Raw genomic sequence first — 24,688 nt, 5'->3', positions numbered from 1 at the left:
ACAACACACTCACGGTTGCAGTGTCGTAGGTACATCACCTAATATTTGAGGGTTACGATGGTGTTAAGGTCGTCCTTGGGTTATCCCACCTTTAATTAAATAGTTGCTATTCCTACAATATATTAATGTATGTCTCAAATGTAGGCCTATAATTGTATTGCATTGTGCTCTGATGCCTGCATAACCGCAACGAATATTATGGGATTGCAATAGTTAACTTATGGTCCATAGACACTGCATGAAATATATTAGAACCCAGACATTCAGACTTTTCCACGTATTTATAGGCATCAGATGTATTAAACTATGTGAAACTGTCTTAAGTTCACATTCCTAGCAGTATCATACAAGCAAAAGGGATGCTCAATATGCTCTTTAAACAGCAAAGCTCATAATAAATATCCATCCTTGGTAATGCCAAGATGTAAAGTCTTCCATGCCAGATTAAATCCCTTTTTCTCTACTTCTGGTCATCAGCTGTCAGATTATATGTAGGCCTGGGATCTCAAACTCACTGTGGAGGTTTTTTCCTGCCCAGTAGGAACACATTCTTCACCTAATATATTCCAGACTAGTAATAAATATAATTATTTCTTCAATGTGAATTACTCAACAGCGTAAAGGTCATGAACCCCTGCCTCCCCCTAATTCTACGCCATTGGTATTACTGGATATAAAGCCTGCACCCAAGGCCTGAAGGACCAAAGTGTGAGAACACTGGTGTTGTATATAAACTAGTCATATTTTAATGCAATGTATCAAGTGACAGGCAGCACAACAATGTTGTGAAGTTTTATCGTTCAACATTTCTGACAGTAGTATGAAATGAAAATTGACAGACTTTAAGCAAGCAAAAATGTAATCCCCTCATGATGTACTGACATTTCTAGAGCAACCGACGTTTTCAAACAAAAACTGCACATTACAAGTCTGTGTCAAGACGCACACAACTGTTGAAATTGTGTTGAAATTGAAAGTTTTGCACAGTATGCTCATTTTAGGCATAAATTATTACATTATACTGGAACCACAATATGCACGTATTTAGACATATTTATCTATAAGAGTAAAAAAAGACTACTGATTCATGCAAACCTATGTTTTTTGTGTGCAGAATTTAGAAAATGCTTGTTGTGAATTCTGGATCAAATCAAAAGGTGTTAAAGCTGTCTACACGAGTATAGAATATTTAGAACTTGAAGTAAACTTTCTATGAAACATTTTGAAAAAGTTATTGCATAAAACTGCGTTGTTCAAAGTCTGCGAAAAATATTCTAATTGTGATTTCAGACTCAAATGATAAATGTAGTAAAAGTTGTTTGCCCTAGGGTAGAATATTGTGAACTTAGAATGAAGTTTCTATGATACTTTTTTGAAATTGTTATTGCGATGTAACAGTAACTTTCCAAGTTTGAAAATGTGTTGAATATCTAAGTGTACTTTTTTTTTTTATCAATTTAAAGGTTGTAAAAGATGTCTAGCCTACTGGAGAATATTTAGAACTTGGAATGAAGTTTCTATGATACGTTTTGAAAAGGTTATTGAGATATATTAGTAATTTTAAATGTTTGGAAATGTGTTGAAAATCTATGTTTGATTGTTTAATCAAATAAAGGCTTTTGAAAGTTATCCAGCCTAATATAGAATATTTTGATAAGTCAGTTATAGTTATCAGTGAAGCAATTCGTTTTTAACGTTTAAATGTTTGCTTCGAATCTCTGTTGAATCTCTGTTGAATCTCGGATAGAATCTCTGAATATAAAACCAACTTAACCTTCTTCAGGTGCACGCATGTGATATTATGGATTTGTTTTTAATTATCGCTAATTGCTCGCACCTGCTGGATATCAAGCGGGTGCGATTACTCTTGTTATTCACCCTTGTTACGTGTACGTCCCTTCGAGGGGGGAAATATCTCAGGAAACATCTCAAAGCGCACTTGAAGTAATTATCCCCTAGCTGGCGCAGTTGTACTGTTTATCTGAACAAGACTATGTCTATAACTTTTACTATATTTTTTGCATCACAATGCTTTAATGAGTTCATTTGTCATTATTATTGTTTTCATCTACTCTAACACTTCTATTTTTGCTTTGTCGTGGATGAACCGCAAAAGTTAGCGTTTAGTTGATTGGTCCTCACGGAAGGTGTTCATATGACTTATAGGCTTGGCTACAATACGAAATTCTCCACGTGTCCATTTAAGTGTCTTCCTTTTCTCTGTCTTCCATCTCTCCTTGTATCTTTCTCTCCCGTTTCCCCATTATTTATTCTACAAATCATCCCATGAAACATCGAAGTCTTACTCTTTATAATGTTTTATTTATCTGTCCACGCTATATTAGGCTAATAACCGATGATGAATCAGAACAAAAGTGTGACAACCCACTCTTATCTATAGCCTACAACAAAACAAAACAAACGAAACGGTCAGTAGGCTACATAAATAGTGAGAAAAGGCCACGTGTAATACAATGGGTGAACTTCCCTCTTAGCCTGGGATGACCTAACTTCAGTGTCTGCCGGTAAACTTAATCCCACTGAGATTGCGTGAGTAAATACATGGATTACTACAGGATGGAAAAAAACAGGCGGATCATCAATATTCATTATCAGGTGTAAGGCATTTGCTATCTGGGTACCTTTTTGCCTATATGAGCGAGGTCAGTGTATCATCTTTCTCCTTACACTGAGCAGTGGAAGGTGTGATTGCGTGAGTGTGTGTGTCGGTCTGGCGTTAGTGTGTCTGTGTGTGTTGGTCTTTCGAGCCGTTCACTTGTGAACGCGACGAGCGACACGGTGAGAGGTCACCGCTATTCTAGTCATTGGGACTGTCTGTTGCCTGAACGGGATTGGAGCATCCTCACATACGCACACACACACACACACACACCCACACAGAGAGAGAGAGAGAGAGACATACTTTGAAGGAGGATTTAGGTTACTGTGAGTGTGTCAATGTGTGATGCGGCGCTTCCTTAATCTCTGATCTTCTGGATTAATCCCCAGGTTACAGATCCCGAGGTTATTTAACCCGGGTCCGTTGGTCTGGTCGTACTGAGGTCGTATCGCCAGAAAAACGTATTCGACGACTTTGTTTTGTATGCTATGTTGCTCTTTCGAATTTCGAATTTGTTTCATTATTTGTACTTTGCTGTTTGGACAGAGTTTCGTCATGGTGAGAGGAGAGTATTTGGTATGTGACCAAATACTCTCTCACACGGTCTCTCCGGACGGAAACTTGGCGTGCCTGGGATAGGTGGACAGATGTGCGTTAAAGGACTGTAGATTTTATTGGACATTTTATAGAATGGAGTGCGAGCTGAGGCCGAGACTTTGTTTCTTAACTAAAGGGGCATCCGGGTACGGATTTCACCTTCACGGCGAGCGGACTAAAGGCGGACAGTTCATACGGAAAGTGGAACCGGGTTCTTCGGCCGAGCTTGCTGGGCTGCGCGCGGGGGACCGTGTGGTTGAAGTGAACGGGGAGAACGTGGAAGACGAGACGCACCAACAAGTGGGTTGTTTCTAAAGGTCTGAGTAGGTGTGCGTGTGCTCGTGTGTGCGCCACGCATGTTCTTAAAATCGTAAGTCAATATTGGATTTTCGTCCAATGGGCAAAATTAAAACATTGCCCCTTGGATTTGAACTCGGAACATTGGGAATCAGAGTAAGTGGTTTAGTTGCAATTGTTCAATCGTTAGCCTCGTACGGTTTCATTGCTTTTTTACGTGTATGACCCATCCAGGCCCATTCACATCAAATTTGAGATCCCGTTATATTGAACCCGGATGTCAGTCATTTCAATGGAGACCCTCCAACCGAGCGTAATCGGATATGTCGGTCGAAATCTCATTCATTTACATTTTTATAGATCCGGTAAAATATTGTAAATTATTCCTGAGTAGTTGTTGTAAATTATTCCTGCGTAGTTGTAGGCCTCAATTATAAAATCTGTAGGGGGGGGGGGTACAAAATAGTCCTATGCCTAAAAGTGTCCAGGGCAATTATAAAATCTTAAAAAGGTTTTAGACCATTACAATTGCAAATTACATCATAGTCTGACGGGCTTAAAAACGAAACAGGGTTGTATATAGAAGGAACACATTTGAATTGTAAGCGTTTCTGGCGTCAGCTGTTGAAAACGAAATCTTGTTTCCCAGAAAAAGAAAATTGATGACTGGGTCAAATGGGCCTTTATTGTATTTGCCGTCAATGGAATGTATTGTCAGGCTGGGACCTTTAAAACAATCTTTATTGCGAAAGATACATTATGTAATTCACATATTCTTGCACTGTGAAATGCCATATGTAACTAGATTTGTAGTGATGAAATGTGCAAGTATTGTATATGTCCCATCAATATTAAAACATGTTATATATATATAATCAAACAAATATATATACACTATATGTGTGAAAGAGGTAACATTTCAAACCCCTCTTTCACACATGTACAAACTAATTGTACGTCTTTCACACATGTACAGGTGTGTAAACTATATGAGTGTGTAGGAGTGATTTGTTAATTTTTTTGCGCTCAGAGAGTCAGGTCACAGTCAGACGCACTGAATAAGCATTCTGTTCCTTAAACAACACACATGGATCTATAATGTCGCTTAATGCAAATAATAACTTGATCTAATGTAAATGTTTTAAACGTTTGGTAACAGGGCATTGATCGCTCCTATTTAGAGAGCGACCCAGAGACCCATTAGTATAATTTAACTAATTAACCTAACTAATTAAACGAATTAACCTAACTAATTTAACTAATTAACCTATTATTCCCACGTATGACTATCTCCTGCTTTTTCCCTTTTTCTCTCCCTCATTCCTATTCAATCAACTCACCCTTTTTCTCTCCCTCATTCCTAATCAACCAACTCTCCCTTTTTCTCTCCTTCATTCCTATTCAACCAACTCTCCCTTTTTCTCTCCCTCATTCCTAATCAACCAACTCTCCCTTTTTCTCTCCCTCATTCCTATTCAACCAACTCTCCCTTTTTCTCTCCCTCATTCCTAATCAACCAACTCTCCCTATTTTTGATCTGTCCTTATTTCCTACCTCGGCTGTAATCTCTTCCTCATTCCCACCTCACCCTCCGGGTCCTCCCTAAACCTCCTTCCATTCCTCTCTATCTCCCCCCTCCCCAGGTGGTGTGTCTTATCCGAGCGGTAGAACACCGTACCAGGCTGCTGGTCGTGGACAGAGAGACCGATGAATACCTGCGTCGTTGCGGCCTGGCGTGCACTGAGGACCTCGCCGTTGAGACGGGCAACCTCTCCCCCCGGTCCTCTGTGCCAGCCTGCCCCCCCTGCCCCCCCTCGCCCGCGCGCGCCCCCGCCGAGGCCCTCTCCGACACTCCGGGGTCACCAGACGGAATGGACGAGGGCTCGCCGACGGCCCGCGCCATGACGGACAGCGACACCAGAGTAAGTCACGGGGCGAGGTGGTTTGCCTGGTTGAGCTTTGGCAATGTGTGTCTCCGTCGGCAACCAACTTGCAACCATCTTACCAGGTAGCAGGCATTTCCCTGAGTCACCCTGTTAGCACAAACTATTGTTTTGTTCTTGCTGGGTCAGGTTTTGGTCTTGCTGGGCAGGTTTTGGTCTTGCTGGGCAGGTTTTGGTCTTGCTGGGTCAGGTTTTGGTCTTGCTGGGTCAGGTTTTGGTCTTGCTGGGTCAGGTTTTGGTCTTGCTGGTTCAGGTTTTGGTCTTATGGGTCAGGTTTTTCCTAGCTACTGAAATTCAACACTACTGTTGTTTGCTCCTTGGGGATTAAGGCCGGGTGTCTCTGTAAAAGCACTTTGTGACAACTGCTGTTGTAAAAAGGGCTTTATAAATAAATGTGATTGATTGATTTGGTCTTATGGGTCAGGTTATGGTCTTATAGGGCAGGTTTTGGTCTTATAGGGCAGGTTTTGGTCTTATGGGGCAGGTTATGGGGCATGTTTTGGTCTTATGGGGCAGGTTATGGGGCATGTTTTGGTCTTATGGGGCAGCTCCACCTCATTCCTCGTCGGTTCCATTTCCTAGCTGTTCAGCTCCTACCTGGAGGTACAGGGCAGGTGTTCAGGAAGCATCTCAGAGAACCAGTTAAGGATCAGGTGCCAGCCAGTAGTCATATTCCTGTTAATCTACAAGCTGAAACAGGTCCTGGATCAGTACTACTAATCTGAGGCACTATGATGATGGGATGTGTAATCTGAGGGGCTGGAAAGTGGATTTAATTGATCTGGAGAAGCAGATGGTTAACCGGTCAGATCCAGTTAAGATAAACAGATATAAAGAGGAGAAGGGGGGGATGGGAGAGGGGGAGAGGAGGAGAGGAGGAGAGGAAAGGAAAAGAGAGAGGAATAGAGTAAAGGAGGAGATTTAAGGGTAAGAAAGGGAAGGAGAAGAGGGGAGATGGAGGGTTGAGGGGAGGAGACGAAAGGGAAGGGGGAGGAGAAGAGAGGGAGGGTAGAGGGGAGGAGAGGAGATGAGAGGGAGGGTGGAGGGGAGGAGATGAGAGGAGAGGGAGGGTGGAGGGGAGGAGATGAGAGGAGAGGGAGGGAGGGTGGAGGGGAGGAGATGAGAGGAGAGGGAGGGAGGGTGGAGGGGAGCAGAGGAGATGAGAGGAGAGGGAGGGTGGAGGGGAGGAGAGGGAAGGGGGAGGAGAGGAGAGGAGATGAGAAGAGAGGAGAGGAGAAGAGAGGTGAAGGAGGGTGGAGGGGAGGAGAGCATATGAGAAGAGAAGAGAGGGAGGGTGGAGGAGAGGAGAGGAGAGGGAGGGAGGGAGGGTGGAGGAGAGGAGAGGAGATGAGAGGGAGGGAGGAGAGGAGAGGAGAGGAGAGGGAGGAGAGGGTGGAGGGGAGGAGAGGGTGGAGGGGAGGAGAGGGAGGAGAGGGTGGAGGGGAGGAGAGGGTGTACTTGAGACAGGTACTTGAGAACCAGACATTCCTCCAGATGAAGAGAGAAAGACGGAGCGATGGAGACAGACTCATGCTTAATCAAGCTTCTGACTTACAGACGATATTTGTGTCTGGGAGGTTTAATATCGGCCATGAAAAGCCTGCACACACACACACACACACACACACACACAGTCTTAGTCAGTGTGAGATAGCTTCACAGAGTCTTAGACTCCAACTGTGCAACGAAAGAGGAAACTGGGTTGGGACATCAGGGGAGACATCTGGCAAGCTGAGGAGAAGACTAGAGCAAGTCACACACACACACACACACACACACACTTGTACACACTATACTCATTTTGACAAATAATGAAAAGACTTGAAGGGGTCCCAACACCTGATGCTGTCATCCTGTTTATTTCCAGCATGAACACCAGAGGACCGGAGATGACAATGTTACGCAATCACAAGCTGCTTCGTGTTGAGCTGGTTTCTTCTCCATCCACTGAGTTACTCTAAAGGATCCGCTTGTATTTGATCTTGATGTTGATGTAGTTAATGTTGTAGTTGTTGATGATGATGTTTGTTGTTGATGTGGTTGTTGAAGTTGCTGATGTTGTTGATGTTGTCTGTAGGTCTCTTTGAATCCGTCTCTACTAAATTTGCACACCTTGTTCAAGAAGAATCGAATAATTTTTTTGCAAGGGGGGGCCAGCAAGGCAGTCTATAATGATGAGAGCGTAGGGTTTTGTGCCACACAATGAGGGGTAGGTCAGCCTACAGGGAGGAGGTCTGCCAAAAGGGAGGAGGTCAGCCAACAGGGAGGAGGTCAGCCAACAGAGAGGCGATCAGTCTACAGGGAGGAGGTCAGCCTACAAGGAGGAGGTCAGCCTACAAGGAGGAGGTCAGTCTACACAGAGGAGGTCAGCCTACAGGGAGGAGGTCAGTCTACACAGAGGAGGTCAGCCTACAGGGAGGAGGTCAGCCAACAGGGAGGAGGTCAGCCAACAGAGAGACGATCAGTCTACAGGGAGGAGGTCAGTCTACACAGAGGAGGTCAGCCTACAGGGAGGAGGTCAGGAACCTGGTGGCATGGTGCCAAAACAAGAATGTCTTCCTCGAAGTAAAAGCAGAGATTTTGGAGACGCTGGGAGGAACACCCCCGTTATGTCGATGGTTCTGAGGTAGAACACCCCCGTTATGTCGATGGTTCTGAGGTAGAACAACCCCGTTATGTCGATGGTTCTGAGGTAGAACAACCCCGTTATGTCGATGGTTCTGAGGTAGAACAACCCCATTATGTCGATGGTTCTGAGGTAGAACAACCCCATTATGTCGATGGTTGTGAGGTAGAACACCCCCGTTATGTCGATGGTTGTGAGGTAGAACACCCCCGTTATGTCGATGGTTGTGAGGTAGAACAACCCCGTTATGTCGTTTGTTGTGAGGTAGAACACCCCCGTTATGTCGATGGTTGTGAGGTAGAGTGGATCAGGAGCTTCCAGTTCCTCAGTGTTCATGTCTCTATGGAACTAACACGGTCCACACTCCTTCACTGTTTTAAGGAGGGCAGGACAGCGCCTCCTCCTCCTCCTGCAGACTTCCTCCAGCTCCTCCTCCTCCTGCAGACTTCCTCCAGCTCCTCCTCCTCCTGCAGACTTCCTCAAGCTCCTCCTCCTCCTGCAGACTTCCTCCAGCTCCTCCTCCTCGTCCTGCTTCCTCCAGTGCCTCTGGCTCTGAAACAGCCCGCAGGGTCCCCCAGAACCTCAAATGTTTCTGCTACTGCCCCATCGATCATCCTGACTGGTACCACGTAGTACTGGAAGTAGAGCAGCGAAAGGTGGGGGATTTCAGCGTAAGCGGTGGTGGTTTCCTGATTTACGTGGACAGGGCCATTGTGTACGCTCAGTGTCTTTCACTAGGCACTACAGATGACATTGGTGATTCAGCATAAACCCAGGGGGAAAAAATATGATTTGTTCGATCAGTTCTTTTCTCTAATCCCCCATTGAATAGCCATGGAAATAATTGAATTGGAATTTCAAAGTAGTTCCACACACAGACACACACACACACACACACAGACACACACACACGTACATTTTATGTGAGAGATCACTGATACTCTCTAGTGGCCCACTGTGTTCATTGTTCAACAGAATATTATTGTGTTATTGTGCCAGACGCCCATATTGTATTACATGATCAGGGTAGGTGATCCACACTGGAACAGCCTTCTCCACAACAGCCTGCATCACACACACACACACACATCTGCACACATCCACACACACACACAGCCGCGAACACACACCTGCACACACACACACACACACACATCTGCACACATACACATACACACACATACACATCCACACACACACAAACATCCACGAACACAGACACATCCGCGCACACCCACCCACACACACATCCACGCGTACACACACACACACACACACACACACACACCCTCCCGCGTGCACACAAACGTTTCAACAGTTACCAGCAGAACTCACTATCTAAAAGTCCTTATCAAATTTACAGTTGCTATGGGAAACGGTAAGTTGTAATTTCCTCGTCCGTCTGATTATCTGCTAAAGGTTTATTAGTGTGACAGCCCTGTAACCCTTTAGCTGCTAACGGTCTACCAGAATGACTCTCCGGTACTCAGTTAATAAATATCCACTTGGCCGTTACCGGCTGAGCTCTTACGGCGGCCCCAGCACCAGGTGTTATTCTGTCGCTTTGAGTATCAAATTCGTAAATTAGTCCCACTTCTAATTCTAACTCGGTCTCGTCTTTAATCTTGTCTGCATTGACATGGAAACCTGGGAGATGACAGTTATTCCCTAGTGGGTGCTTCAAATAAATGCATCCTCCCCAATGTCTCCTGGGAAATGGACAGGCTTTGAGCTTTTCAGGTCATTTTGATTTTGGAACTAGATAGTCCGGGTGAAGTTGTGTTTGTGTGTGTGTGTGTGTGGGGGGGGGGGGGGGGATGGGGGGGTGCTGATGGGTGAGTGTGTCAGCTCTAAATAGAGGATTTGTATATCTGTCTCTGGGCTGGTTTGTGGAGGGAGTAGGAGGCCAAACAACATCAGAAGTGCCCGTTTCTCTCCCCCTCCTTGCTTTCTCTCTCACTCCCCTCTTCTCTCACGCTATCTCTCACACCTCCCCTCCTTCGCTCTCTCTGCCTGTCTCTATCTCTCTACCTTCTCTCTCTCTTGGCTTTCTCCTTCTCTCTCTCTCTCTCTCTCTCTTTATCTCCTCGTTTTCTCTCTCTCAACCTTCTCTCTCCCCCCTTCTCTCACTCCCCCGCCTCTCCCCCCGGTCTCTCCCCCTCCCTCCTTCCCACCCGTCGTGGATCAGGGAGCCCTGGCCTGTCGCACCTCTAACTCCCCTCAGACAACCATGGACAATTCAGCAAGGTGTTCTATGTCAGGGTGTTCTTTCCACACACACACACACACACACGCACACGGACGAACACACACACACACACACGGACGAACGAACACACACACACAGGCTACAAATGATCAGAGAGACACATGCACTCACACGCTCTCGTCTCTCTCTCTCCTTTCGTAAATAATCTTTGTAATCGTAAACACACACTACTTCAGTGCGCCGTGAAATCGGGAAACACGCGCCGGCTCCGTCCTCTGAGGTGGATGTGTGTTACCAGCGTGCCGTCGCTGGGTCGGACTGGGAGGCTTACATACATCCACTAAGCCCGGTCACAACCCTCTCCTCTGTAAAGACGTGGCCAGATGGCGTCCTGTTCCCTGCCAAACGCACTACGTTTGACCAGGACACTGTGGGCCTTCGTCTAAAGTAGAGCACTGCAGAGGGAATAGTGTGCCCTCTGGGACGGACGGTGAGACCACTGGATTGGTCCAAGCCGTAACTTCATCCTGGGGTCTGAGCGAGATGGACCTAAAAACCACAAGGGACCGCTCTCGCAAAATGTCTCCAAAATGGCCGACCAGCTGTCACACCCCTATCTAGATCCACAGATATTTCCTCTGGAATTTTGGGAGACGCGGTGGGTTCGGAATCACACCACATGATGTGCGACAACTTGCTCCAAAATGGCTGACTGGGATAAGCAGTTCTCCAGCTGCTAGACCTAACTACCAGTAAAGTGTAACACGATTAAAACGACTTCTGCGACCGTCTCTCCCCCCCGGTCTTTGTTTAGGGGCCGTCGGAGACAGAGTCGTCGGACGCGGACCTCCCCACAGCGATGGTAGGACTTTGTCCTCGCCTGTGTCACCTGGTGAGGGGGGGGCAAGGGTACGGCTTTAACCTGCACAGCGACAAGACGGGGCGAGGGCAGTTCATCCGCAGTGTGGACCCAGGGTCGCCCGCGGAATACGCCGGCCTCAGACCGCTCGATCGACTGGTGGAGGTAGGTGTGGGTATGTGTGTGGAGGTAGGTGTGGGTATGTGTGTGGAGGTAGGTGTGGGTATGTGTGTGGAGGTAGGTGTGGGTATGTGTGTGGAGGTAGGCGTGGGTATGTGTGTGGAGGTAGGTGTGGGTATGTGTGTGGAGGTAGGTGCGGGTATGTGTGTGGAGGTAGGTGCGGGTATGTGTGTGGAGGTAGGTGCGGGTATGTGTGTGGAGGTAGGTGTGGGTATGTGTGTGGAGGTAGGTGTGGGTATGTGTGTGGAGGTAGGTGTGGGTATGTGTGTGGAGGTAGGCGTGGGTATGTGTGTGGAGGTAGGCGTGGGTATGTGTGTGGAGGTAGGCGTGGGTATGTGTGTGGAGGTAGGCGTGGGTATGTGTGTGGAGGTAGGTGTGGGTATGTGTGTGGAGGTAGGTGCGGGTATGTGTGTGGAGGTAGGTGCGGGTATGTGTGTGGAGGTTATTTTGTGTGGGGGTGGGGGGCCTTGCCCCAACACACACACACACACACACAAACGGTAGAGATTAGTTTAGACTGGTAGTTTAGGTTTGCCTTGTTCATTGTCATACTTCCTGTGTGTGTGGATGAGGACAAAGTGTGGCGTATGTAGGGTGAGAGAGAGTGTCACGCTAATTCAAAGTTGCCAGGGAGCTCGACGAATCAGAGCACAGATCAGTGATTGGGGGTGGAGTCATGTGACACCTAGCTGGACGGGTTGGGTGCCTGTATTCATTCAGGAGGCACTGTCAGTCCATCACTTCCCCGTTTGAAAATGACCTCTGCTCAGGGCTCCAAATTATTCTTTTTTGTGGCACTGGTTCTCCTAGAAAAAGCAGTTAGGAGCACAACATAAATTTAGATATAACTTAAATTGGGTTGAATCCTTCTAATTTTGTTTTTGTTGCATACATGTAAAACTTGCAGGTTGTTTGTTTTAACCAACTATTGTGAGTTAGTAATCCCTTTCGAAAAACCAAACTCTGTGTTGCACAGGAACATGTGGTGGTATATGATATCAAACTGGTCCCACTTTACATCTCTGTCTATGAGGCGCTGTCAGCAGTAGTGTACTTAAATTCACAAAATATATCAACATTTTAAAAACCTGAAACCTTTAGCAGTAAAGCCAGTCATTTCAAATGGACATTTATACATTTGATAATAAGAATAGCCGATAGAAGATCATGCATGCCGGTTAAGAAAAAATTATCTTTTCCAATCACAACCTCCTCTCTCTCTCTCCTCTCTCTCTCCTCTCTCTCTCCTCTCTCTCCTCTCTCTCCTCTCTCTCTCCTCTCTCTCCTCTCTCTCCAATACAACATGTCTGTCCCTTTCTCCTCCTCCTAGGTGAATGGAGTGAACATCGAGGCGCTAAAACATTCGGAGGTGGTGTCGTTCATCCGGGGAGGGGGCGACGAGACACGACTCCTGGTGGTTGACGCAGAAATGGACAAGTTGTTTAAGAGGCTCGGGGTCACACCTACCGGTGCACATGTCAAAGGTCAAACGATGACTTTGTCTCTTTCCTCGGTTACTCGTTCACTCTCAGGACTCTGTTTCTCAGCATTTACTGCCAGGTCGGACCCACAAAGCATCCTGAACTACTACTATTTGCTCATGTTCCTCATTCCTGTTTTCCAGAGGTGAATGTGGACGAGCCGATTACAGACAGTGCCCCGCCCTCACCCTCTCCAACCACAGACCCCGCCTCCCCGAATCCACCGATCATCAACGTCACCCTGATGGGCTCACCAATCCCAAACGGCTCTCCCAAGTCACGGACCTATGACAGCTCAGCGTCCCAGTCGTCACGGAACTCAACTACCAAATCAGAATTCAGCAACTCGGTTATGAATACTCAGGTGTGCGTGTGTGCGCGCGTGTGTGTTTACTTCGTCTAGTTTGATTTCTTTTCTGTAATAAGTTTGTGTATACTGTGTGTGTGTTTTTAGGCCGCTGAGGACGATGAACGGTGTGTGCTGGACCCATTCCTGATCAGCGGATTGCGTCTGAGCCCCACGGCAGCCGAGGCCAAAGAGAAGGTGAGGGCCAAGCACTCCAAGAAGAGAGCGCCCCCTATGGACTGGACCAAAAGACAGCAGATCTTCAGTAATCTCTGAAAATCCCAGAAACACATTGAACCGTCCCTAAAACGGTCTTAAAGACAGGACAGAACCGTCGCTACAATGGTCTTGAAGACGGTTCTGTACCAGTCAAGGTTACAAACTCCAGTAATTATTTTTGGTCAGCATATACAGACCAAATTAACACCTCAACCCGGAACGATTTAAATTGAATGACGAACTGGTTTCCTCACGGGTTTATCCACGCACTAAAACGCTCCCCCAGCGTTTTCACCCTGGAACGGACGGTGAACTGAACCCAGACAGAACGTCAAGGTGAAAACCATCGTGACTGAAGTACTGACTCTGGAGTCTCCAATGAGGAACAGCCTTTGGAGGTCAACACCATGGTGACCCTGAGATTACAAGTCACGAACCAAACTTCTCTGATGTTTATAGAGATAATAAACTACACACTCTGGTGTTTAAAGGCTGCCAAGTAACAGTTCCTTAAAGCAGCGATTCTCAACCTGGGGTCCGAGGGGTCCCGCAGATTGTCCCGAGAGCAGCAGAAAATGGGTATACATTTGTTTAGTGGGTGTTGCAATAAAGAAAAGGTACATCTTAAAAGTACAATTCATTTATCATAACAGCAGGTCGGTATCTATTATTTTCAGTGATAAAATGTACTCTACATTTAAGCAGCAGAAGTTTTTATTCTAAGAAATTCCAGGACTCCGCAAATGGTGTTCCAAACCATATTTGGACTGTGATTGGTGGTCCCCGGAACGGGAAAAAGGTTGGGTGCCCCCCCCGTGCGACTGTCTTAAAGGTATCCATGCCGTGCTTCATTCAAACCCACCACAGTTAACCTGACGCAGTGTCTCGGACTGCACCAGCACACCCCGGCCCACGTCCCTTTACTTCGGAAAAGTGAAAGCACAGCCGTGAGCAAAGCCGAGGGATGTCGGGTCGCCCCCCCCATACAAGATTCGGTTCTCTGCCGATATGTATGGGCCCCACCTCGCGCCCCCATCGCTTGTCCGAGCTCCGGGGTGATGTGCGCCGTTTTGGGCCGACGTTCAGTGACCGTTCAGTTCGAAACCCACGCGATCGACCGTTATACACGCGCCCCCCTGTTCAAAACTCTTCCCGCAGCGATGACTGTGAGAGGCAGTCACCCAGTTCATTTTATACAGTCTCCCGGATCACTCTGTCATTTTGTGCATCGGAAACAGTGTTTTCTGCTGCAATGCGGGTTTGATTGAACCGAGTGTCCACCGTCTTAATAAATGTAACTCGTTGTGCTTTAGACATTTTACAAACCAAAATGCATCCTAATGGAAAAAATGACTGCACTATTTAGAGACTAGGGGGTGATTTAGGACACACAAAGATAAACTCTGTATACTTCCGTACTCCATGGGAATCATTTAGGGCTCATCCAGATAGACTCTGTATACTCCTTTACTCCATGGGAATAATTTAGGATTCATCCAGAGACTCTGTACTGTCCTGTACTTCATGGGAATCATTTAGGATTCATCCAGATAGAATCTGTACACTCTTGTACTCCATGGGAATCATTTAGGATTCATCCAAATAGAATCTGCATACTCCTGTACTCCATGGGAATCATTTAGGATTCATCCAGAGACTCTGTACTGTCCTGTACTTCATGGGAATCATTTAGGATTCATCCAGATAGAATCTGAACACTCCTGTACTCCATGGAAACTGTTTGAGAAAAGGTTTTCATGTAATTATGAGTTATGATAGTGACATTATGTTATATTATTTGTGTGGATACATAACTTAATAAGATGGTTATTGCTAAGGTAAGCACATAAGTACCTTTATTAATTACAATCTGCATTCTAGAGATGTACTGTTAGGCTGATACAATTAGAGATGTACTGTTAGGCTGATACAATTAGAGATGTACTGTTAGGCTGATACAATTAGAGATGTACTGTTAGGCTGTTACAATTAGAGATGTACTGTTAGGCTGATACAATTAGAGATGTACTGTTAGGCTGTTACAATTTCAGGTTTGGAGATAAGTAAGCATGTACACACACACACACACATTTCCACAGACACACTTATCTGGATATACACCCACGCTTACACACACACCCTTGCTCAAGCATTGCACATCTGTGTCTTTCTGTATTGGAGCAGAGAGAACAGAATACCTAGAAAATGTGAGATGCCAGTTAAGCTGTATTAATGTACTGTTTGACGGTGGTGTTTCTGGTCACACAAACGCTTCCACTGCAGGCAAACGTGTATCTCTTCCCAGTCATTAATAAATTAAAAACATTGATGAATGTTTGTTTGTTTGAAAGGTCAGAAAGAGGCTTTCAGACTAATGTTACCCTAAACCCAGGATCTTCTTGCTTGACATTCAAAGGAGATTTCTGATTGAGAATTTGGCAGTTAAAAAAAAAAAACTTTAAAAGTGACTGAGCTGATCTGATTGAATCCCAGTGTCCTCTCAGGCATATATGCTTTCTAATCAGTGTCAGTGGTATATAGTTTCTTATTGGTGTGTCAATGGGAACTTTTCTTATTGGTGTGTCAATGGGAACTTTTCTTATTGGTGTGTCAATGGGAACTTTTCTTATTGGTGTGTCAATGGGAACTTTTCTTATTGGTGTGTCAATAGGAACTTTTCTTATTGGTGTGTCAATGGGAACTTTTCTTATTGGTGTGTCAATAGGAACTTTTCTTATTGGTGTGTCGGTGGGAACTTTTCTTATTGGTGTGTCAATGGGAACTTTTCTTATTGGTGTGTCAATGGGAACTTTTCTTATTGGTGTGTCAATGGGAACTTTTCTTATTGGTGTGTCAATGGGAACTTTTCTTATTGGTGTGTCAATGGGAACTTTTCTTATTGGTGTGTCAATGGGAACTTTTCTTATTGGTGTGTCAATGGGAACTTTTCTTATTGGTGTGTCAATGGGAACTTTTCTTATTGGTGTGTCAATAGGAACTTTTCTTATTGGTGTGTCAATAGGAACTTTTCTTATTGGTGTGTCAATGGGAACTTTTCTTATTGGTGTGTCAATGGGAACTTTTCTTATTGGTGTGTCAATGGGAACTTTTCTTATCGGTGTGTCAATGGGAACTTTTCTTATCGGTGTGTCAGTGGGAAGTTTTCTTATCGGTGTCAGTGGTATGGTTGGGTTTCTCGCCTGCCTTTCTTTTTCCCTGTCCCACATCTTTAAGAAGAATTCCACCCCGGGAAAGGTTTGTGTTTTGAAAGAGCGTGGTTCACTTCATCAAGTATCTCTCTGTATCCTTGTCAGAGGGATTTTGGATGGGATTCAGGACGCCACATTCAAATGGATTAATATACATAACACATTTTCAAACAAAAGCCTCTTGAAACAGTGTTTTCCGATCCTGGTCCTGGGGACCCCCAGGGTTGTACACTTTTGTTCTTGTCCTATGTCTTATCAACGTGTCATTATAGACCCATTTGGAGTGGATGTCGCGGTTACATCACTGAAGTTTGGTGGTGGCAAAAAACTGCAGTAAGTGTAGGAAAACAGGCAAGATCCTCGGACCAAAGGGAAAAATCATTTAATTTCTATAGAATACCGTTGTCGAAGCTAAATGCAGACATTTATGGTTGCAAGCCATTAAACAGACAGACTGGACTGATGAAATCATCTGGAATGCTCGTCTCTGCAGTGCTCATTTCATATCTGGCAAGGTTTTGTCCGCTGTTTATTACACACAGGCAAAATCAATGATGTAGTTATAATAATAATGAATAAATTACTAACAGCAGAGACCACAAAGCTAGCATTCTCAGTAGGCTATTTCACAATGGCAAACACCACTGACCAATGTTAGCAACCTTAGCTAATGTGTAAGCAGAATTACCATGCAAACAAACCAAATTCCTCATACTTAAACAGTTCAGCTAACATCACTCAGTATTAAGCATTTAATGAATGAATGGGATATACAGTAATAGTATATCTGGGATTTGACATTTTCTTTACAGAAATATTGGAGAAGGTGTCCAAGTGATCCATATTCCTATATGTTGTAAAGAGGTTACTGTCACTTTCTGCCACCAGTTCTGCTCCAGAAAATATGTCATCACTGTTTACTAACACACAAAGGTTCTATTACTGGATGCCAAGACTTTCCAGAGAGAGGTAGCAGTGCATGCTTTGGCCACCAGGTGGAGACAGTTTCCCAATAAGGGCATTAAAAGCTAGTGATGGCCATTCGAGGCTTCATTAGCGTTATTTTAGCAGCAGGATATTATGCTGGCAGCACTCAGATTTTCTTTTATCACAATAAAAGCCAACATTGAAATTTATAAGGCAATATAGTTAACAATCTAGTCTGTGAAAAAGAACCGACAAGAATAACATTGGAACGGACAGTAAACATAAAATGTACAGACTAGATTGTTAACTATATTGCCTTAAATTTCAATGATGACTTTTGTTTTGAAAAAGAAAATCTGAGTTAGCGCTGCAAGCATAACATCCTGCTGCAAGAAGAACAGCAATGAAGCCTTGAATGGCCCTCACTATTACAAGCGTGTAAGACAGAATTCCTTAGATCCCATCTCCACATATACTTTTCAAGCCAATTGGAGGAGTAGACCTGAGGTCCCTCCCACTGGAATTTCCTCTCCAATGAGTTTTGAGAAAGGGACAAGCCGAGAGGAGTAGAGGGGCAGAGAGGACCCCAGGAGTCAAGGAGGTAAAAGGGCTGTGGTATCATAGCATGAAGTTGACAAGCTAGGAACGGACACAATGTCATCTCTGCAATAAACCCTCCTGAGGGATCATCATTTACTTGTTTGAATCGGATCTTTGATTTGTACATAGTGATTCAGGAGGCCCTGGGACAGACAATAACCGCTGCTGAATGGATGGTGTGTGTACATGTGTGTGCATTGTGTGTTTGTGTGTGTGAGTGCATGGGCGTGCGTAGCATTCAGCCTCATTAAATACCCCCCATTTCATTAATTTAATATGGTTTATTGGCTGGCTTGAGGGTACAGAGTAGCTCTCCACACACACACACACACACACGCACGCACACACACACACACACACACACCAGCGTAATGCATATCCTTTAAATTGACGTGTGTTTTCATGATCTCATCTATATAGGAAACACATTGATGATGTTTACGGTTTAGAGTGTCTGTGTGTGTGTGTGTGTACGTGTGTGTTTATGTGTGTCTGTGTGTCTGTGTGTATGTGTGTGTGTACGTGTGTGTGTGTATTCTCCATCCTCAATGGCCAGTGTTTATGCGTGGTGATATAAACTTTACCAAGTCAGATGTGGGGGCGCTTCTCTGTTTCTCTCTCTTTTTTCTTTCTGTTTCTCTCCCTCTGTTTCTCTGTGTATACATCTATCGCTCCATTCCACTCACCCTCCCTCAATCTGTTTCTTTTACTGTAGCATTTTCAGTATTTCGCTCTCTTACTTTTCCTTTGATTTATTTTTTTATTTTTTAAATATGTGTAATTTTCCCATCTTTTCCTAGGTAAGCTGATTGAGAACACATTCTCACTTACAACAATAATCTGAAAGCAATCAAGCTAAAATACCTTGGTCAGGGACACAACACAATCACATAAAAAAACGAACCGAACCACAAAAACCTAACAAAAACCCTAACATTAAACCCACGCCAAACAAATTGTCCTCACTTTGATAGGAATTTAAGCACACAGACACGCACGTTAACACACACACACACAAGCACACAGACACGCACGTTAACACACGCTGACACACACACATAAGCACACAGACACGCACGTTAACACAAGCTGACACACACACACACACACACAAGCACACACATACACACACACAAGCACACACACACATGTTAACACATGCTGACACACACACACACACACACACACACAAGCACACACACACACGTTAACACATGCTGACACACACACACACACACACACAAGCACACACACACGTTAACACATGCTGACACACACACACATATATGGTAGGGCACATTCCATAATATTATACTAATTATAGGGTTTTTGATAGATTAGAGAGAGAGAAATGTGTGTATGTGTATGTGTGTATGTGTGTCAGTGTGTATGTGTGTGTGTGTCAGTGTGTATGTGTGTCAGTGTGTGTGTGTGTATGTGTGTCAGTGTGTATGTGTGTATGTGTGTCAGTGTGTGTGAGGGGGAGGGGGGGGCACAGTGACGTCGTTGCGGTTAACAGGAGCTTCCTGACGAAGCCTCTAACTACTGTAGCACACTGTTTGTGTGTGTGGCCCCCGTCACTATGACGACCCAGAGAAGAACACCACACAGAGAAAGGGAGAGAACGAGAGAGGGAGCCGGAGGAGGGGTGGTCGGGAACTGTGACTTTTTGGTCTCCCTCTTGTGTGGCCTTGACTTATCTGGTATGTTTTATGGCAGCAGACAGGGCCGTAGCCTGACGCGGAGAAACGCGATAGTGATTCATGGGGGGGCCCGTGGCTTGTCAGGGATTGTAATGACATCAATGCGGTCCGTACGCGAGGGGGGCCCGGGCATAGGTTACATCTTTTCAGGGGCCCCAGGATTCGTGGCAACGGCCCTGGCTGCACAGACACGGTCTCTCTCAGAAGGGAGGACCCATCATCTGACGTCAACAAAAAGGAATTCCCTTTTCCCGCAGACTGTGCTGAGCTTCGCCTGTTCGCACGCACATCCACTTGGCTTCAGCAGGCGCGCGCAGTAACGGTCGGCTTTCTTCTCGAAAAACCCACGAGTCTCGTGAGAAAAAGTAAGTATTCACTTAGGCTCGTGGCATGTTGGTTTTGGTGTTACTCTACACGTTTTGCGAGGTAGATGTATTTTAACATTTTGGAATGGGATTGATTTGACATGTTTTGTAAAGAATGTACTATCCACTAAACTTTTGCGCGTTAAGTGACAAAAACGGTTAAAAGATGATGACGCACGGCGCACAATGTATTTCAATGTCCTCGTTTTTCGCTGCATTCAGTAATAACTGCAAACTTTTCTTCATCTGGACGAGGGGTTAATTGAACAGAAAGAGTGGAGGGCATTTCTGTCATGTACGGTTTATGGTCTGTGCGTTAAAAACCGTGTTGTATAGGTGACTGCGGAACACAACCACATTCTCTCAGAGGCAAACAGAATTTTACCTGCGGCCAGGGGGATTCCTGGTGGAGTGATTCCGTGACATTCTGAACCCAATCACATTGCCAGGGATTTCCAATGGCCGGAGGGGGAAACTCGACACTGGACCAAGAGAGCTTCACACAGTAGGCAAATCTGCCGTCTGGCAACCCGCATTTTCCTTACGTAGTCGTCCTATTAAAGAACGTCACGTTAACGTTACACTTCCTGATTTGGGATGTCTGTTCCACTCGATATATGGTGTTGCTTTGTAGGCTACCCTTGGTGAATTTGAACAAAAAACGCAGTGAACTTAATGTCATTATCGTTTCTTAGCTTGCTCTTACACTCAAAACATCATATGAATCCAACTTTAAATTGGGTGAAAATTGTTAAAAGAAAAAAACGTAACAAATTATAATTTATTTACAAAAATTATTGGCAACCCCTGCTTTTAGTGCTTTGTGCACCCTCTCTCTCGTCTCCTAAAATGTTCAGTGAGGTGGGAGAACAACTAGGAAGGGATGTGAGATTAATTCTCCATTTTAGAAAATCTCCAGACCCTTGGTCCCTGCTTGTGGACTCTCCTCTTCAGCTCACTCTACAGATTTGGAATGGGTCAGGGGTCTCTTTCAAAAGGCCATTTCAAAAGCTTGATTCTCTGGTCAGTGAAAGTTTTTTGTGTGGATATGGATGTATGCTTCAGATCCTTGTCCTGGTGGAAGATCCAAATATGACTCGATGACCTCCTGGCAGAGACGGACAGGTTTGTGGCCTAAAATCTTGAGGTACTTGATGTAATGTATTCTAACTAGGTTCCCAGGGCCTGTAGAAGCAATGCAGCCCACAACATCACAGATCCACCCAAATACCTCTCAGTGGGGATTCATCTCACTGTGGGGATTCATTTCACAGTTGGAATTAGCCTCACAGTGGGAATTGGGATAATTTATGCATGAGCACGGTTCCTTTTTTACACCAAACGCACCCCTGGGGCTTGTTGCCAAAAGATTCAATATTAGCCTCATCAGACCACGGGAACTTCATTCAAATTTAATTGCTGTCACATTTGGGGTTTGGTGACAGCCATAGTTTTGGATACCTGGTGACCCCAACATGTAACAAACTTCTGCAATTCTCCAACTGTGATCCTTGAAGAATGTTTTGCCACTTGAACTCTCCTAATGGGGGTAAAATACATGTCCACTTTCAGGCAGGTTCATCACAGATCCAGTCGTTTTATATTTCTTGATTACGGCTCCAATAGTGGAGATTAGTGACGGCCATTCGAGGCTTCATTAGCGTTACGTTAGCAGCAGGATATTATTCTGGAAGCACTCACATTTTCTTTATCACAATAAAAGCCATCATTGAAATTTACAAGGCAATATAGTTAATCTAGTCTGAGAAAAAGAACCGACAAGAATAACATTGGAACGGACAGTAAACATAACATTTACAGACTAGGTTGTTAACTATGTTGCCTTATATATTTCAATGATGGCTTTGGTTTTGAAAAAGAAAATCTGAGTTAGCACTGCTAGCATAATATCCTGCTGATAGAAGAACAGTAATGAAGCCTCGAATGACTAGCGGATCAGAATACTTCCAGATATTTAACGATTGTCTCATAGCCATTGGTGGATTTGTGAAGGTCAGCAACCTTTTGTTAGAATACATTTGTTTGTTCTCACCAAAACGTTCCCATGTTGACAGATCACTGAAGTATAACCTGTCCATCACCACATTTTTACCTCATTGAAACAGGTGGTCATGCCCAACCAGACAAGTTTCCCAAAGACTCATATAATTGTGTCATAAGTTTTAGAAAGAAATAATTACTTTTTAACAAAACTAAAAGTAGAGGTCAGATTCATGATTTCATCCGTGTAAGATCAAGCTAATAAACAACAATGACATTTTATAACAGCCTTTTTAATTTATATATAGATGGGGCAGAGTAATTCTGCAGGGCATTGTAGATCTGTCTCCGCTGCCTCTCATTTATGTTATCTATAGGGGGGAAATCCCAGAGGAAACCTGGCAACAATATATCAGCCTTAACCTGGCAATAGATGATACCATACAATCTGGCAGCCTAGTAATTTACCCACCTACACCCTCACACAGCCTAGTCATTCACACAATGGGGAAACCTGATTTAGCACCTGGATGGAAACGAGAGCACCCGCCCTCCGCCTTCTTCCTCTCTCGCCCTCGCTGAGGAGGCGGTCAGGAGGGAGGAGGTGTGATCTTCCTCTCTCCCCCTCGGCGAGGAGGCGGTCAGGAGGGAGGAGGTGTGATCTTCCTCTCTCCCCCTCGGCGAGGAGGCGGTCAGGAGTGATCCGGTCTGCCCCCTGCAGTGATGGTCCTTGGCCCACATGTGAACAGTGGGCCCCTTTCATGTTCACAGTGGTCAAGTTCCATTGCCCAGGGGGTCCTGAATGCTGGATGTCTGTTGCTCAGGCACTTAAATCACACACACACACACACACACACACACACACTCACACACACACACACAACCTTGTGGGGACTTCAGTGTTCTCTAACCTAAACTCTAACATCCCCAGAAGGTAAGTAAAGGCTCCATTTTTCATGTTTTAATTTTAGTCCCCAGAAGGTAAGCAAAACATGCCCACACACACAATTTAGAAAGTACAGGGTGTCACAATCGGTGTGTGTGTGTATGTGTGTGTGTGTCAGAGTTAAACTTTCAGAACGGTGACTAACCGGATTCCTGCTGTTTGCCAATCTACCTCATTATAACAATGGAACCCTTGAAAAACTGACAGAGGAAATGTAGACATGTACGCACGCGCGCGCACACACACACACACACACACACACACACACACACACACACGGGTGTGTAGTTGTTCTCTGTGGACAGGAAGCTGTCGTGTGCGTGTAAGACAGGATACAGTGTTATCGAGAACAACAAATCTCTTTCTGGATCTCCGAGCCTTTTTCTGCCATGATACAGACACACAACAGCCGTCCAACAGCCCTCACTTCCACCCGGCCCTCAACGGCATCCTACTCCCCTCTTAGCGCACTACATCTGCCCAGAACCTCAAGCAGCCCGGGGCAGAAGCGGTACCCTAGGTAGGGAAACGGGGCGCCATTTGGACCGGCCAGCAAAGCAGGTTAAATATAGCCACGAAAAAAACAAAAAGTGAGACGTTCGGAAAAGGTTGGAAGAAACAGCTTTTGGTATTTATTTCCACAAAGGATGAACTCAGTGTTTGCTGCGATTGACATGGGTTGCAGTCCATTAAAAAAAATAACACTCGGGCACATTAAAGTCATCCCGCAAAACTTGAACAAGTAAGATCATGCTTGACTACCGTGGCCGCACATGCTCCCTAGCGCCATTACTCCCTCCACTACCCCCAAATCTAAACCTCATTTACTACTAAGTGGCATTATAATAATAATTACCAGTGAAATCATTATTTCCATGATATCCTAACAAGTCCACAAAAAAAATACTACTAGAAAGTGGACATGACTAAATGGAGTATTTTAAGTGTATGAAACCGCACGAGAAACATTTGGAATAATGTGCACATTCATGCTACGCATCAAAATAAAACTACAAAACAGTTGAAAAGCTAAAGAACGAGTGACTAAAAATAATGCTTTATTTGGAGAAATCTAAACTGATCAGACCATGGAAATAGCAGAATGGAGATGTGGATTGTCTTTGTTCAATGATACATTGATCTCTTGAGCATTTCTTTTATCACAGTCTAGGTCAGTCAATCAGTTATTTATACACCTGTGCAAAATTGGTCCAGATTCACTGTAGCAAATAATTAAATAAAGTCTGGGATTTTTCTTACAACCCACTGTTAAGATGTTTTTGCACCCTAAAAAAAAGCCCATATGTCCGAAAAAAACAGAATCCACGGTTCAGTTTCATCTAAACAGCCGCCACAAACTTTAGCAAAGGTGGCTGATAGTGGTACACAGTATCCATGAAAAGAAAAAGGCCAAACACTGGATCTCCCCATGTAATATAAAACTGCCCCTACACCTGACTCCTTTATAAAAGAACCTGGACAGAGTACATCTTTCCCAAAATGCTTTGTTCAACGACACCATCCAACCAGCTCTATTTGTATGGTCTCTGTGACAAAAAC

General features: G+C 44.8%; 1 protein-coding gene across 1 annotated transcript; it reads left to right on the top strand.

Annotated features, from left to right (window-relative positions):
* Positions 1 to 2,648: 2,648 nt before the first annotated feature.
* Positions 2,649 to 15,710, top strand: LOC105012061 (Na(+)/H(+) exchange regulatory cofactor NHE-RF2). Its single transcript, XM_020049825.2, has 7 exons — positions 2,649 to 2,663; positions 3,010 to 3,517; positions 5,158 to 5,436; positions 11,107 to 11,316; positions 12,662 to 12,815; positions 12,956 to 13,176; positions 13,267 to 15,710. Exons 2-7 carry the CDS (start codon positions 3,311 to 3,313, stop codon positions 13,432 to 13,434), a joined length of 1,239 nt encoding a protein of 412 aa, XP_019905384.2. The 5' UTR covers positions 2,649 to 2,663; positions 3,010 to 3,310; the 3' UTR covers positions 13,435 to 15,710.
* The last annotated feature ends 8,978 nt before the right edge of the window (positions 15,711 to 24,688 follow it).

Source organism: Esox lucius, chromosome 9 (genome assembly GCF_011004845.1).
Source record: "Esox lucius isolate fEsoLuc1 chromosome 9, fEsoLuc1.pri, whole genome shotgun sequence".
Classification (NCBI taxonomy): Eukaryota; Metazoa; Chordata; class Actinopteri; order Esociformes; family Esocidae; genus Esox; species Esox lucius.
Note: the sequence above shows the minus strand (reverse complement) of the source record. Positions and strands in the feature narration are given on the sequence as shown.

Excerpts from the sequence above, each read along its gene's own strand:
- LOC105012061 (XM_020049825.2), top strand. The coding sequence starts at position 3,311 with ATGGAGTGCGAGCTGAGGCCGAGACTTTGTTTCTTAACTAAAGGGGCA. Across the intron at positions 12,816-12,955 it reads TACCGGTGCACATGTCAAAG|AGGTGAATGTGGACGAGCCG; the intron begins GTCAAACGATGA and ends CCTGTTTTCCAG. Across the intron at positions 13,177-13,266 it reads ACTCGGTTATGAATACTCAG|GCCGCTGAGGACGATGAACG; the intron begins GTGTGCGTGTGT and ends GTGTGTTTTTAG.